We start from the raw sequence: 16,957 nt of genomic DNA on the forward strand, positions 1-16,957 counted from the left end.
GCTTAAAACATCATAAGCTAGGTGTGGGGACCCAGGCCTTTAATTCCAGCACTCAAGAGACAGAGGCGAGGCAGGAGGATCTCTGTGAGTTCAAAGTCAACCTTGTCTACGTAGGAAGTTCTAAGCCAGCTGTTCAGGGTTACATAGTGAGAATGTATTTCAAAACAGCAAGCATATGTTTTTTGCTGTTAAATATTTTAGTGTGTGTGTGTGTGTGTGTGTGTGTGTGTGTGTGTGTGAGAGAGAGAGAGAGAGAGAGAGAGAGAGAGAGAGAGAGAGCGCATGCATGTGCCATTGTGTTCCTGTGGAGGTCAGATGACAACTTGCAATAGTTGGTCCTTTCATTTCAACCTGTGGGTCCCAGGGATTGAATTCAGATAGTCATGCTTGGCAGAAAGTGTTGTTACTTGCTGAGCCCCCTGGCTGGCCCACATGATTCATTTCTTTGTCTCACAAACATGAAGGAGAGGAGGGTTGAGGAAGGGCTCGTAAATGAACATGTCCTCCAGTGAGCTGCTGTATATATTCACATTGGTGTGCTAGCAAAGTGAACAGTATATGTGTTTTACTCCCTCTGGCTCTGTAGAGATAAGCCTGCCTAGTGCTTCCTCTGGTATTCATATTGTGAGTGTGCTTGCCTGTTTGTGCATGTGTGTTTACACTTGTGCCCAGGTTTCTTTTTTACACTTTGAGAAAATCCTGATTTTCCCTGGGTCTGTTTGCTACCTCTCTCTATCCCCCACCCAAGGTAATTTCCTTTCCCATAGTCCAATCCCATTAATCCTTCTTGAATAAAAATTCCATAACTAGTAGCTGAGAAGTCAAATGTGTGGACCACTGGTTTTAGAAAGTATTTTCTTAGGGATCCACTGGATGCCATTATAATGGTGATGTAATGGCAGGGGGAGCCTTATATGACATCATGAGGATAGATAGCTACCTACTGAGTCAGCCAAAGAGGCCACTGTGTGGGTGGCCAGGAAAATGACAATCCTTGTAGCTTCAGGGCTTACATCCTTACCTGCCCCCCAGGGGGAAGTAGGTCTTACTCTACAGACTAGCAGAACCTGGGGAGCTTGGCAGGGAGGGGGCAGGGAGGGAGGAAGTGAGGTCTACTTTGTGTGTTGCAGCGTCCAGATCCTTTGTATAACTTTGCTCTTGGAGTTCAGGGCCAGGGATGCAGGAATGCCACGAATGCAGGATTTCCAAGAGGTGTACTATTCTTGACACCTGCAGCAGCTCGACAAAGAATCCCTTAATGTCCCAGTAGATTCCCCGGGGATGTGGGTAAGTCCAGGCAGGACAGGAGCTCTGCCTTAAAATGGTCTACTATCCAGTTTACTTCAACTAGCCTCAGACTCATTTGGTACACCTCGACAAGAGCTGCAGGGAAACAGCACCTGGTGTTTGGAGTTGTCCAAAGGTTTCTACATTCTATTCTCATGCTAGCCTACTCGGTTCCAGTGGAGACATTATGTGGCAGAAAAGGAAACTGAGCCTCAGGAAGGGCAAGTTATTATGCCACCGTGTCTGTAATGAAGTGAAGAACCACTCCTGGATCAGGGCTCCGCATGCTGCTTCACCATATGGTAAAGGAGATAATGTTCTGGAGAGCAGCATTGCTACACTAGCACTGAGCTTAGAGCATCCTCTCCCGGTGCCCCCAATGCCAATGGTACTCCTACTTTGAACCATTGGTGATAACCCGCGCCACTTTTGCATCTGTTGGGCTAGGAGTGCATTCAGTATTGGAAACCCCAGTGTCTTTATTGCATTGCAATTTCCGCTATTAATTAGATTGGAAACGTCTGGGTCCCGAGTTGTCAGGGGCCTTGTTCTGATGGAAATCCAACCTTAAATTCTCACACCCCTGGTTTCCCAGCTGAGAAGAGTCTTTTCAACAACTGGGCTTGATAATAAACACATACGTATTTATTGAGAGACATGCTCTAATTATGAAAAAATGGTTGGACAGTTCGTGGATTTCTGAAGATAAATCCCAGTGCTGTGCTGTGTGACCTTGGGTATATATCTAATTCTCTCTGGGCATCAGTTTCCTCATATAGCACAGCATTTTGAGTAAGATGCTCTCACTCTGATGTGGTTTGTATTTAGAGATCCATTCATTCAATAAACAGTAGTGGGTGAAATCTTTCTGCGGGCGGTTGGCTTGGTGCCGGGGATTCAGCGGCAGTGTGTGTGTGGGAGAGAGGAATAAGGGCGAGTGTGCTTTGAAAATGCTCAAAATCCCCCATGTAAGGTTTTTTTAGTCATGCTTTATTTCCATGCTGACTTACCTTTTCAGAAAATACCCCCTCTTCCGTTGCAGAATGGAAATTGGCAAAGAGAGAGGGAAAAGGTCCAATTTACGCCTTTGCTATTTTAAGGGAGATTGAAATTACGAGCCAAAGTAGAGTGATGCGCTCTCTGGAGTGACCTCCGTTCTCCAGCACAGGAGAAAACGCAGGTCTTTTGCTTGTGAAGTGGCTGGGGCTCTTGGGCGCGAGGCATTATTATATAAATTCAAGCTCGCTCCTGATCCTTAGTACCCTGAGTTGCCTGAAGGGGGGAATGGCACTGCCTGCTTTTGCAGCCCGGGCGCTCGGGCCGCCGCCGCTGCAACTGGAGCAAGGAGCGCCCGCCCGCACCACCTGTCCCCGCCGGCATTCCAGAGTAGAGGCCGAATTGGCAGCAAGCCGGCCCGGGTCGGTCGCCGCCTCAGTCCGCGCCGGCCCTCCTAGGGGTGTGTCCCTGGGATTCAACTCCCCGCCGCTCCAGGACGAGCCCCCAAAGGCATTTTCTTTCTTGGCGGGAGCCTTGCGCGCCCGGCTCTTCGCGCTGCTGCCTCGAGGCCGCCGCAGGCGGATGCACGACCTCAGGCGACGCTGGGACCTGGGCTCCCTCTGCCGGGCCCTGCTCACTCGGGGCCTGGCAGCCGTGGGCCACTCGCTCAAGCACGTGCTCAGTGCGATCTTCTCCAAGATTTTCAGTCCCTTTTCCAGGTACGTTGTGGGCGAAATTGGGGTTTGCGCTCTGGGTCCAGGGTGAGCCGGGGCAGCGAGAAGAGGGAAGGCAGCTGGGGCTGGAGGGTAAGGCTCAAAGTTCCAGCGAGCCTGCGGTGACCGGGCTGGGGGACTCGGGACCGGCTGAGAGCGCAACTGACCGCGGTGCAGCTCCCTCCCAGCCGTTCAGCGGGAAAGGGCAGCGCAGCCTCCGCTTGCAAAGTCCTGCAGCCAGCGGGCTCCTTCCCTCTTTTCCAGGGGAACCCTGAAACCCCAGCCCACTCCCAGCGGCCACCCGGTGGGCAACGGGACAGGCGCCAAGGGAGCCCGCGTTTCGGGTCAGCAGCTCGCGCACGCGGAGGGGACTGGGGTCCGGAGCCCCGGAGAGTCCCATGGGCCAAGTGGGATGGGGATGGGAGCTGGAGAGAACCGAGCGGGAAGCACCGGGTGCCGGATAGGGGTGGGCGTGAGTTAAGGAGCGCAGAGACCGGGACAGGAGGGATCCTGCGGGGAACGAGACACCGCGGAAGGGATCCGGGGTTCTTCCGCGGGGGAGGGGGCCAAGGGCCAGCGGGATGGAGTAGGGGTGAGGGGTGTGTGTGTGCGGCAGAAGCCACAGCGCTGAGCCTGCCGGGAAGGAAGGAAGCGGGGAAGGGCGCCGCTGCTGCCTTGGTGGAGTACTCGGTGCGGACGGGAGGGGAAAGGGGCGCAACGGTGGCGCCACGGGGAGGGGGCGGTGCGGGAGCGTGGCGAGAGCGGGCCGAGCTACGGGACTGACGTAACGAGCTTGGGTTTCCCCCAGCATCGGGAGTATGGATGAGAAATCCAACAAGCTGCTGCTGGCTTTGGTGATGCTGTTCCTATTTGCCGTGATCGTTCTCCAATACGTGTGCCCCGGCACAGAATGCCAGCTCCTCCGCCTGCAGGCGTTCAGCTCCCCGGTGCCCGATCCGTACCGCTCGGAGGATGAGAACTCCTCCAGGTTTGTACCCCGCTACAATTTCAGCCGCGGTGATCTCCTGCGCAAGGTAGACTTCGACATCAAGGGCGATGACCTGATTGTGTTCCTGCACATCCAGAAGACTGGGGGCACCACTTTTGGCCGTCACCTGGTACGCAACATCCAGCTGGAGCAGCCGTGTGAGTGCCGCGTGGGGCAGAAGAAATGCACTTGCCACCGGCCGGGTAAGAGGGAGACCTGGCTCTTCTCCAGGTTCTCCACCGGCTGGAGCTGCGGGCTGCATGCCGACTGGACCGAGCTGACCAGCTGCGTGCCTGCAGTGGTGGATGGCAAGCGCGATGCCAGGCTGAGACCTTCCAGGTGAGTCTTTGGCTACTTCTTAGTGGGTCAACCAGGGGCGGGAAAGGCTGTGCCCGCAGTTGCTGGGGTCTCTGTGCACAGCCAGGGGCCGGAAAGGCTGTGCCCGCAGTTGCTGGGGACTCTGTGCACAGCCAGGGGTCGGAAAGGCTGTGCCTGCAGTTGCTGGGGACTCTGTGCACAGCCAGGGGTCGGAAAGGCTGTGCCTGCAGTTGCTGGGGACTCTGTGCACACCTTAGCGCCTGAGTGTTGAGTCCCTGATAGGTAGAACCCCTAGGTACCTAGATCATATCTTCTTTGCTCTGTGGCACTGTCAGGAAGTCTTTGGGCTGCAGCCCCGGACAGCTGGTCTGCCCATCAGAAGGTTGGACTGTTTGGTGGTTGAGACCGAGTGTGGGGAAAGTGACCTGGCAGCCTGGAATGAGCATCCCCAACAGCAGCCAAAACTGGGCACCACACTCAGAGCACTAGAGAGCCCTAAAAAATTGTGCTCTGCAAGCAGAGTCTCTGGCTTTAGCCTCTTTTGCCTCTTCTCCCCTCCTCACCTGGTTCGAAGGCCCAGTGCTCTTTCTCTCTTTGGTGATTCGCCTCAGTTTCCTGCACCCACATTCTCTTTCCCCTTTGAGTTTCTGGCTTTCTCTAGTGGAAAATTCTCGGCCCATCTTGTCTGCTGCTGGTTCCTTCCTTCCTCTTCCTGATCTTTCTCTTTCTATGATCTGTCTCCCTTTCCACTTTGCTTCTCTGCCTTTTTCACCTTCCTGTGGTCTTCATTCCTGGGTTCTATTGCCTCCCCACCCCAGGCCTCATTTTTCTCTGGAGAGTGGGTGTCATTCTGCCACTGTCTGATGACACTCAGTGAGACCTCCCAGCTCTCATCCTGTGCCCCTCATTGCTGCCTACACTCAAAGTGTCCACAGTCCTTTTCAGATATGACGAGGCACCCTGGCAGCCTGAAGACTATCTGACAAGTTGCTCTAAACCTTTAGGGACCTCAGGGCCTGGGAGCTTTTTTCTGAGGCTCAGGAATTCCATAACCTAGGCACCCAATGGTCAGCTCAGGTTCTGGGTGACTGGGAATGATCCAGGAAGAGCTGATTTATGAGTAGTCTGTAGCCAGCAGGGCATTTTCTTCTCTCTCCCAATTCCTGGAGGTCATGGGATGCTGTGGAGAGGACAAAAGGAGCTGTTTTGGAGTGAAACCAACACAGCCAGGGCTATTGTTTCACAGAGCTCTTGAAAAAAATTATCTAGGCTGGGGCAGAGAGTCTATGAATGAGTCAGTTGCAGGGAGAGGAACTGTGATCTTCCAGTGTGTAAGGACATGGTCATGTGTGTCTTGCTTTGCCCATTTTGGTGACATCATGGACCTTCAAGGGTGCTGCTGCTGCCTTTGCCCAACTGGACCCGTCTTGCCTTCCATATCCCATGGGGACACCCACTCAGTTTCCTAGCCATAGTGGTGTTTTGCAGGTGACTGTTAAGAATGAACCGCAGGTGTGGTTTCTTCTATCTAGCTTCGGCAAAGGGAGCCTCTGGTTTCTGGTCACAGCCTCAGTTTACAGTGGCTTTTCTGAAAGTCCAGAGGTCTGGCTGAAATCTTTGAACTTTCAATTCTTGTCTATACTAACTCATTTCTTTTCCTGTCTCAAGAAAACCTTGGCCACAGGAAGGTTGCGCCTCAGTTCATGGCAAGAATTGTGTAAGTTATTGTCACAACAGCACTGTGTCACATTTGGCAGTACTGTAAATGGTTTCTTTTGCTAGCTAAGCTTGTAGATGTACTGAGGGATGGTGATCAAAGCAATCTCTGGGGCGAAAGTAGACTCCCACTCCTGCAGCAGTGGTGAGGAAGGAAAAGAGAAGTCTTGACTGTCGTGGAAGCCATAGCTTTGTCTTTCACATGTATGTGGCATGTTTCCAGTTCTTTGAACATGAAGGTTGGGATGTGATGTCTGAACATACACTATTAATGTGGTCTGAATTATCTATTAAGTAGTCCTTGTCCTTTGGCAGGTTCCTTCAAATGTAATCTATAGGATAATCAGGACTCATTGTAGCCTTTTGGATTGTCCCCAAATGAAGCAAAAATTGTTTGTAATGCAATGTGATTTCCTTGGGCATTAAAAGGGTGATACCACAGTGCCATCTAGTCTAACCAAAGAAGAACCATGTTTAGAAAAGTCAGTTGATTATACAGTATTTATGAAAACAAAGTACAAATTCCTAGAAAAGTACAATACCACCTCAAGGGCACCTTTATTATTCCACTCCTTTCTGCTCATCTCCAGAATTATTCAGTGATAGCAAGAGGGATCCAGGATTTTCCAGAATATTGACAGGTCCCTGCTTGCAGGATGAGCTCTGACAATGTGTATGCATGCATGCATATACGATTGCACATGGGAGACAAAAATTTAGTAGTCAAGGCAACTATATGATTAGTGATTGCTGGGGTGAGATGCTAGTCTCAGGACTACAGAATACGCCTTTGAAGTTTCCTGGTAGAGCAGCCTGTGTAGTCAGAACATTCTATTTTGTAATGAGCTTTCATATTGTCTTGCTATTTTTCTGGGAAGAATGTGTGCTGTCTTTTGGAGGAAGGCAGGCAGGACAAGAATATTTCCTTTTATCAGAAGACATTGAGATCCAAAGAGGCTGAAGGGCTTCTCCAAGGTCATTGTGGTCTTTGGTGACACAGCAAAAATTCGTCTCCAGTTTTGTCTGACCCCATACACTTTGACGGGTTGGCTGTACCTTGATGAACAGTTTTACCAAAACACAATGAGGTATTTCCTACTAGTGATTATAAATGCTAGCTGGGATTGCTTTCACTTCCATTATTACTGTTATCAGCCATTTTACACTTGTAGCTTTGGTGGAATGGTTGGGCCATAGTTGCCATCCTGACCTAAGAAGAATGGATTTCTGTACCAAGAAGGCTTTATTTTCAGCGAGAGTAGGTCTTGAGGCTAGATTGCTGTGAGGCTTCTTTTTATGTTGGAAACCTCTGTAAAGCTAAATAGAATGGAGCTAGATTGGAAGTATGGTTGGTGAGTGTCAGAAGGAGCCACCTTCTGAGGATGAGCCTTTCACTTGCATTTGGATTACCAAGAAGGCCCATGTGACCGTAAAGCAAGCCCCTGAATCCTTCCATCCCTGCAATATCTGAAATGGTTTCATGCTTCTGCGACTGGTAAAGTGCTTGGCTTATATATAATAATATATTGTTGAATAGAAATGACTGATCATATTGTCTGGGGGAAGAGAGTGAAGGAGGGAAGACAGGGAGCTAGACACAGAGCCTGAGAAAAGCTCAAGTTGTTTATTAAACTAATATTTCCTAAAAAATAAATTAGACATTGTGCTTCATCCATCTGTTTGCCAGTATGTTGCCTGAGGTCAGAAAAGAGTTCTGCTCACTTTAGAATTTCGAAGACCATTTAAAAAATGTATCAAAACATTGTTGTACACCAGCTGTTCACATTCCCCAATTCTACAGGCTTTTTCCAGGCCCAAACTTCCGATGTTTCTAGCCAACTCTAGTGTGTCACTTGGTCTGTGGGAGGAATTTAAAACTGCCAAGAAAGTGCACAAACCCTGTTCTTCACTTGGTAGGATGCTGGCTGGTGCCCATGGGATGGGAGTGGACTCAAGACCCTTGGCTGGAGCCAGTCTCAGAATTTGCATATCTGCTGCAGTCTAGATTTTAATATCCCTGCAGTTTGAGCACCCACATGGAAGGATACCATTAAAATCCAGTAGCATATTGTTGATAGGAATGAACTAAAAGGTTTTCGTTTAGATGTAGAAAAGCTTTCTGTTTGGTGAAGTCATACAAATATGATAAAAAAGCTTTCCATCTCTTTTAAAATGGTTTCTGAAAAAGCTAGAATAGAGTTCATGTGCCTGATCATCCCATGCATGTCCTTACTTGTATTTCCTGTCTTTATTGGTTTTGCAGCAAGGCAAGAAACAGGCAGGTATGTGGTGCAAGATGAGGCTTCATTTAATTGAAGATTTCTCTCTCTCTCTCTCTCTCTCTCTCTCTCTCTCTCTCTCTCTCTCTCTCTCCCTCCCTTTACCTCCCTCCTTCTTTTTTTCTTTGTAAGATTTATATTTTATGTATATGGTACTCTGCCTTCATGAATGTGTGTGCACCATGTGATTATCTTATGCTCTCAGGATCCAGAAGAGGATATTGGATTCCTGGGATGGTTGTGAACCATGTGGGTGCTGGGAATTGAACCTGGTCTTCCAGAAGAGCAGACAGTACTCTTAACCATTGAGAGACTTCTCCAATCTCGATGCCTTTGCTTAGCTTACCTCTTGGTGAGTGCTTTTGTGTTGTTTGTAGTCACTGATACCAAGTACCCAATAAAAGCGATTTAAAGGGAAGAAAGATTTCTTTGTGCCCCATTTCAGAGGTCCCATGTCCTCGGGTAGAATATCAAGGCAACAGGAACAGCTGGCAGAGGATTTTTCTCACCTCATAGCAGACAGGAAGCAGAGAAGCAGGAAGGAGTAAGGTATCCCTAAGGATCTGTCCTCACTGACCCCTTCCATCTAGCTAGGGCCCTATCTCCTAACATTTCTCCCAGTTCCCAAAATAGTGCCACCAGCTGGGAACTAGGCATTCAAAATTTGATCCTGTGCAGGAAAATTAATATTCAAATGATAATAAAGAGTGGGATGATGGGCAGTGGCGAAAGAGAACTTGAATGAGAGAGGAACAACAGCATGTGTAGAAGTCTAGCTGGATTTGTTAATGGCTTTGTATGGATTGCCAACAGATTATTCCATCTTTAGCAAGACTCCCCAGTTCTCAGGTAGTCTAAACTGTTACTCAGAGTTAGCGTCTGTCGATAATCTAAGGTTTCTGCCAAGATGTGGCAATTAAAATACTAAAGCTTGCTTTTCATGGGCATCAGTTGTCAACTGAGATAGCATGAAATGACATTAAAAGAATGCGCATCCTTTCCCAGTGTCGCTCATGAAATAAAATTCCAGGAAACTGTCCATTATATTCCAGGGAAGACAGTGCTCTTCTAGAGCTGACGGCAGACGTGAACCATGTGGTACTGTAGATATTTTCAGAAGTAGACGTGTTTTGTTTGAAAACTATCTGAAAATCAGGAATCCCTTAAAATGTCAAGCATTTATCAGGGTATATTAAAAAGCAGAGACCCTATCATCTGTTGTGTGCTAGTTCAGATCTAATCTCTAAACCAGACATAATAATTAGGGCCCTGTTCTAGTGCCAGCGGTTGAAGAGATTAGAGGTAAACCACTGTCGAGAAAGCCCAGGTCATCCGCTTCTGCCTAAAGGCCCTAAAGGTTGCCATGGGATGTGCAGAAATGTGTAGTATAGACAAGATGGTCGGGGGAGGACTGCATGACCTGAGAAGGTCCTTTCCTCTTCCTGGCCTGCAATGTGTTTTCTGCAAAACGGGAGATTTAAACAAGATGTTTCCCAAAGCCTGTTCCTCTATAAAGTATGAAGGACAAGCTGAAAAGAAAGAGATCTGGGCTGGAGAAATGGCTCAGTGGTTAGGAGCATTGCCTGCTCTTCCAAAGGTCCTGAGTTCAATTCCCAGCAACCACATGGTGGCTCACAACCATCTGAACTGAGATCTGGTGCCCTCTTCTGGCCTGCAGGCAGACACACAGAATATTGTATACATAATAAATAAATAAATAAATAAATATTAAAAAAGAAAGAGATCTGTTTGAGAAGGTTTATGGGACTTTGAGGCCCTGTGACTAGTTATGGCATCGTCTTGGCAAAATGGAGCCAGTGGGTATTATGAGCATGACCTCGCTAGGAGCAAAACCGAGAGAAGGTTCATACTTGGGAAGTAATGGCTGTGGAGGTAGATGGGGTTGACACCCCACCATAAGGAATCTGGAAATGTGATGAAGAATATGAATCCATGTGAGTATGAGGTCTTAAACAGAAGAGTATCAAAGGAACAACAGTAAGTAAAGACATTTAAAGGCACCTCTCTGATTTCTACTCTCCAATTGAGATAGTGCCATAGATTAAACCAGAGAGATTGAGTAGGGATGTAGTTTGGGCTGGGAGAATGCTAAGGCACAGTGGCTGGTGCATGTTGCCTAGAGTCCTAGTGGGCAGGGTTCTTAAGGAGATGGGAACAGTGGCTCTGGCCCTGGTTAAAGCTTAGTGGTGTATGTGGGAATCTGTGAACCCAGTTCATCTGAATTCACAATTGGCATTATTATTTAAATGATAGCTACACTTCACACATGGCCCTCTTAGCCAGAGAAAAGAGGTTTGAATAAAGTAAAAGATAGACAGTTATGATTACATAAAAATGAGAATGTTCATCTGTCAAAAGAAAGAACAAGCAAAAATGAAAAGGCATGTGTCAAACTCATGGAAATATGTGCAACAATTACAACAGACAAAAGGCTGAAATCTTTTCTATACAAAGAAACCCTATGAATTGATTAGAGAAACAAAGGGCATGTCCAGACAGTTTAGGACATGAGGCCCAGGACTAGTTTGCAGACATGGAAAAAAAAGACTCAGTCTCCCTGGTACTAAAGAAATGCAAATAGAAGCATTAAAACTTAGGGCACCTTTTTTTACTCTCTAATCAACCCTAATTCAAAAATATAAAAACTAATCTACATTACCACCAAACCAAAAATAAAATATTAGTAGCTAGTGCTGAGAATGATGTATATCAAAATTATTATAAGTTATTGTTGGTTGTATGCATTTGAATGTTCCTTATGGAAATAAATTAGATAACGTAAAGCTAGAACATCAAACATTTATTTCTCACTAGAGAGATATATTGCTCAGTAGCAGGGTGCTTGACTAGGATGTGTGAGGTCCGGGGTTCAATCCACAGTACCACAATATTTTTTTCTTTAACCTATAAGTTACTTCCTGGGGTTTCATTGAAACAAACCTCCACCCGCATTGAGTCCCTGCTATCACCACTAAAACTTTATGCTGTGGGCCCTTCGATGAACCAGGTAGACAGTCCTTGCCTCTGTAGAGTGGGAAAGAGTTACAAGCTAATGAATTAAAACTATTAGAGAAGCAATGGGGGAAATACTAGGTGTTGTGAGAACAATCTCAGTTGAAAGAGTGGGAACAGGAAGTACACGTAGAAAAGAATGCTTCTGGGCTGTAGAGATGGCTCAGTGGTTAAGAGCATTGCTTCCTCTTCCAAAGGTCCTGAGTTCAATTCCCAGCAACCATATGGTGGCTCACAACCATCTGTAATGAGGTCTGGTGCCCTCTTCTGGCCTGCAGGCATACACACAGACAGAATATTGAAAACATAATAAATAAATAAATAAATAAAATGTTAAAAAATAGAAAGGATAAGTAGTGTGTTTTTTTTTTAAGAGCAAGACAAGAATGCTTCGAGGGTATCAGGGAATTCACTTGGAGGATTACTATTGCAAAACCCATGTCAATGGCCTGTTATAAAATATGGGACATGTTAGTGACTCATTACTAAGCAAAAACCCCATAGAATTATGAAACCAGTATAACTAAAACTGTTTCTTTTCTTTTTTTTAAAGCAGAGGAGGAATAAGAAATTAATAGAAAAATCTATCTTTGCTAAATGTAAGCAATAAAGAAAATAGACATGAAGAAGACACACTTGGATCTTAAGAGATAGGGAAGTGATTTGTTTTTCTTATTCTGATATTCTGAGGATTTTGAATTTTATTTGCGAGCATATCAATTTGATAATACAAGTAGACATAGTTGGACTGGCAGCACACACCTTTAAACCAAGTGCTCCAGAGGCAAAGGCAGGCAAATCTCTGTGAGTTCAAGGCCAGGCTAGCCTAAGTATTGATTTCTGGGTTAGCCCAGACCCTGACTCAAAATAAATAAATAAATAGATAGATAGATAGATAGATAGATAGATGAATAAATAAATGAGTAAACAATACCAAGTTTTTTAGACAAAGTCTTTTTGTGTCTGTGAAAAATATACTTGTGTCTAACTTTTGCTCCCTAAAGACTGTCTGTGGTTGTTTCATTAGCCTTTCGATGTCCTGATAGCCCTTAATGAGGAGAGTAGCTTCGGTCCAGTCAACCCTCCCACTCAAAGCCAGCGCTGCTAAGTCACATTAGTCCAGCACTGGAAGCTGATTTTTCGCCTAATTGGCTAATCTATTTCTGACATTCCCTGGAACTCTACACCAGCATAGCATAGAAATGTCTAGGTGATTGGCTATTGTTTCTTCTTCACTGTAGGACTCAGGGCAACAGGAAGCTAATACTTTTCCTCGGTTGGAATTAGAAGGCTTGGTTTTGCTTGACCATGGCTCTTCAAGATTAGTGAGAACGTTGGCCTTCATGGTACTTACTCTAAGTGAGCTGATGGCCCAGGTAGAAGAGCAAAGCCTTGAGATTGGCTAAGGGTTATGATTCTCAACATCTGTGAGGACTGCTATCCATTAGTGCATGTGTCGCTTTCATTCAGGAAAGAAGGGTTTACAGCTGGACAGCCTTCTTAGAGCAGTGTCACTGCCTAAGAACTTTCCCTTTAATTAGACATTTGTGAAGGCCACTAGAACACTTTATTTCCCAGCTATTCTGGATGTCTGTGGGGCAGCTCCGTATACATCTATCAAGGTGCACACTCTTATTGTTGAACCTCCATTGAAACTACGCTTTGTGTGGAAGTTATTTTGACAGCATAAACAATGTCATTCATGGTCAAAAAGCTAATATTGACATTCCATAACAAAAAACGAGGTATTTAGTGATTGAGTTTAGAAAGAAAGGCATGAATGGGAATTTCCCTCTTTCCATTAAAGGATAACGAATAATCCACTTAATGGTACATGTCATGTAAAACAATGCCATTGTAAGCTTAGGGAAATATTTGTCTGAATTTCAGTAAAATATTTATTGGCAAGAGAGCTTTTCTCGCTCCAGTAGGTCTTGGGCTGTGCGGATTATTCAGTTGGTCTTATTGCATCCATTTGTTATTTCTGCCATTTTGCCTTCTAGAACAGTGTTGAAGACTTTGACACATTTCAGAGCATTGCACTAAATAAATCTGTCTTGCACATTCTACTGTGCTTTTTCTGGAATATTATAAATATTCAAATATAGGAATACATGCAGATTCAAAATAAAATTCAATACATGCAAATTCTGCATAAATTTCTTACTTATAAGTTAGCAATAATTTTGAACTTGTTATCCTATGATATAAATATATCAAATGTGAGCCCATGGGAATTACCAATAAATATATTTTTCTGATTAAACTATGGGCTTTTTTTCACTGACAATTTAAGCTTCAATTTTGAGTTATAAGAGAATAATTTGCACTTCATTTACTCTAAATTGTCAAGAATTGCGCTCTTCCACAGTGTAAATGTCTGCAACGAAGATTTCTTATTCAGTTTGATTGGTTTTTAAATTTTACTAGCAGAGATGCCCTAGTGAGCCTGAGAGAACTGGGCTGCTGCTTGTGATGGATTTAGTCCTGGTGAATCACATCCATGTACTTGTCTGTGGAACCGCAGAGCAATTGAACTGTGCGGTGTATTGATTTCTATCAGATGGAGTAGCCCTGTGTGCACAATCCCTCGCATTAATTGACTTTTCCCTATTGTTATTGGAATTTTTAGGGTCACAGACTGGGTTCTGTTAACTCCAGCAAACCAGGCTCATCCTCAGTATGCCAATTAAAAAGACAATCACGAAAACCAGAAGGAGATTTATTCAGTATGGTCAGATTGTGAAGAGGAACAAATAAAAGGGGTCAGGTGATCCCCGCAGCCCATATTCAGTGTGCTGACACTTTTAGGTTTAAATAGAGGGCAGGAGGTATACATAATGGAGCAGTCCTAGTCAAGATGTGGCGCCGTGTGTTGCTGACACACCATTGTCACTGGTCGGGTCTGTTATGCAAGGGTGTCAGAACTGTATAAAATCTCTTCATGTGAGGCAAGTTCCTCCTCTGGCTTGAACATTTCCCCTTTTAACCATAAACTTCCTGGGGGGAACTTTAACTCTTTGCGGTCTATTCGTTCGATACTATGATTCCGAAGGGAGAGGAACAAGGGTCTTAGAAGGTTTTCTCTCCTCTAAGGACAGTGCCAGCATTAACTGTACTAGTAAAGAGTACAAATGGTTGGTAGAGACTCAGCTCCAATTCTCATTGAGATTCTTGGGCTTTTGTTAACTGCTCACAGGAGTGAACAAAGGAAGGGGATTTTTAGAAAGTCACTTGGGCATCCAGGTGTGACTGTACATGGCTGCAATTCCAGCACTGAGGAGACTGAGGCAGGAGGATTTCTGTGACTTTGGGCAGAGCATAGGTTACAAGTGAGATTGAGATCACCCAAGGTACTACATAGCAAGATCATTTGTCAAAAAAAAAAAAAATGACGTGGATGATCAAATTACAGCTAGGCAACTGAGAGGTAGTGTAAATGGGTAGCCAACTCACCCATTAAAAACACAGGTTATCACAAGGGATAAAGGCACAAAATCCAGCTGCACTTGAAGGATTGTAATAGATATATTATGTAGACACTAAGCAGAAGGAAACTGATGCAGGTGTACAGATATCAAATAAAATAGACTTTAAAGCAGAACCACTCGTGGGTATAAAAAGAAATCAGCAAAGTGCAAGTTCAATTTTCAGATAATCATGTCTTTATATACACGGAAAACTTACTGGTGATAAGGAGAAATTATGAAATCTACTGATTTCTTCCAAAAGTCGATAGACAAGCAAAAATTACAGAAATGCAGAAGATTTGAACCACACAATAAACAAGCTAATATAAAATATATGAATATGCCAGTGCACACACGCCATATATATAGCTAATAAACATATTCCCATCAAACAGAATAATTTTTTCTCACAGACTTCTAGAATGATTTGAAAATATTCTGTGTAATAAACCCTAAAGTAAGTATTGACAAACTTGGGTAAGGAAATAACATTTTTTAAAAAAAATTATTTCTGGGCTGGAGAGATGGCTCAAAGGTTAAGAGCACTGCCTGCTCTTCCAGAGGTCCTGAGTTCAATTCCCAGCAACCACATGGTGGCTCACCACCATCTATGATGAGATCTGGTGCCCTCTTCTGGTGCACAGGCATACATGCAGACAGAACATTGTATACATAATAAATAAACAATTCAAAAAATTATTTCTCATTCATTGTATGTATGTGGGTCTATGCACACATGCGTGAAAGTGCCCAAGGAGGCCAATGGCATCAGATCCCCTGGAACTTGGCAGTCAGATCCCCAGGCAGTTGCATAATGTGGAGATGTCTGATGTAGATGCTGGAACTTGAACTCAGGTCCTCTACAAGAGCAATATATGGCCTTCTTTTTTATTTTTATTTATTTATTTTTGAACAGGTCATGTAGTCATGGCAGTTCTGGCCTCAGACTCACAGAGATCTTTCTGTTTCTGCCTTCTGGGACTAAGGGTGTGTACCACCATGCCTGACTGGAATGCATGTTATTAACCTGTGAGCCATCCTCTCAGATCCTAAGAAATACTCTTAAAGACCTTTTGCAGAATTATTTAATAATTGGTTGTTGTTACCAGTCCAGCAGGCACAGGGCATTGGATTATACTTGAGTGAATTGGAAAGGATCAGTAGTAGATGGGTATTATCAATCTTTCACAGATTATGGCAAGTTTCTTAATTTACATGCAAAAGTGAAGAACTCCAAGTCAGTCCAAGTAAAGAGCTGTATAGTACTTGCTAAGTCTAGGTGTCTTGGCTTGATTGGTTGTGAGGATCTACCACCATTTTGGAGTATATGCTTAGCCAAGCCCTGAGCATTTTTTCACTTAACCTCCAGGACAACCCTTTGAGATAGATATTTTGAAATCTACTTTTAGACAAAGAAACAGAGAATTGCAATCTATTATCTTCTATCTATCTATCTATCTATCTATCTATCTATCTATCTATCTATCTATCTATCTATCTATCTATCTATCTAATCTATCAATTTATATCTCTATTATCTTTCTCTCTCTGTCTCTCCTGCCTAAATCTAAGCAGCCAGTCAGTATTGGAACAGTATGTAAAAATATTCACAACACCTGGTCTGCCTTCTGTGTTTATAAGCAGAATGGAGACTTGCTGTGACTATTAAGGATATTAGGTCCCCATAGATTAACTGCTTTTGAGAATACATCTTTTTAAAAGCTTAAGAAAGGAGACCAAGAAGATGGCTCTGTTGGTAAACTGCTTGCAATAGAAGCATGAGGGTGAGTTTGATCCCCAGCACCCGGATGTGGCCCCACATGCCTGTAATTCCAGTGCCGAAGACAGATGGGAGGATCCCAAGGTTTACTGGCTGAACTGGTCAGCTCTAGTTTTAGTGAGAGACCAGGTCTCAACACATAAGACGATTAAGGAAGACATTGATTTTAGGCCTCCATATGCGTGCTCATACATGTGTATACTACCCTACTTATGCATACACAGAAACATACCCCCACACCCTTACACATAATGCTGTTTTAAAATGTTGCTCTTTGAAGTAAACTCTGCTGCTATTTATTTTTCCCTCTCTTAAACTCAGACAACTAATTTATTTTTTCTTGATTTTTATTGAGCTCTACATTTTTCTCCACTCCC

The 16,957-nt window shown here is 44.7% G+C and overlaps 1 protein-coding gene across 5 annotated transcripts in view; it reads left to right on the top strand.

Moving 5' to 3' along the window:
* The first annotated feature begins 2,318 nt into the window (after positions 1-2,318).
* The window catches only part of Hs6st2 (heparan sulfate 6-O-sulfotransferase 2), a 277,491-nt gene continuing 262,852 nt past the window's right edge, over positions 2,319-16,957 (top strand). For 3 of the 5 annotated variants that reach the window (XM_026787540.1, XM_026787541.1, XM_026787542.1), the window contains exons 1-2: positions 2,319-3,002; positions 3,805-4,323. In XM_026787540.1, coding sequence (XP_026643341.1) covers positions 2,572-3,002; positions 3,805-4,323 — 950 coding nt within the window. In that variant the 5' untranslated portion in view covers positions 2,319-2,571. Of the gene's footprint in view, positions 3,003-3,321; positions 3,341-3,672; positions 3,687-3,804; positions 4,324-16,957 lie in introns of those variants that run through there. The other 2 variants (XM_026787543.1, XM_026787544.1) reach the window with 2 other exon arrangements.

The sequence above is a fragment of the Microtus ochrogaster genome, linkage group LG10, assembly GCF_000317375.1.
Source record: "Microtus ochrogaster isolate Prairie Vole_2 linkage group LG10, MicOch1.0, whole genome shotgun sequence".
Lineage (NCBI taxonomy): Eukaryota > Metazoa > Chordata > Mammalia > Rodentia > Cricetidae > Microtus > Microtus ochrogaster.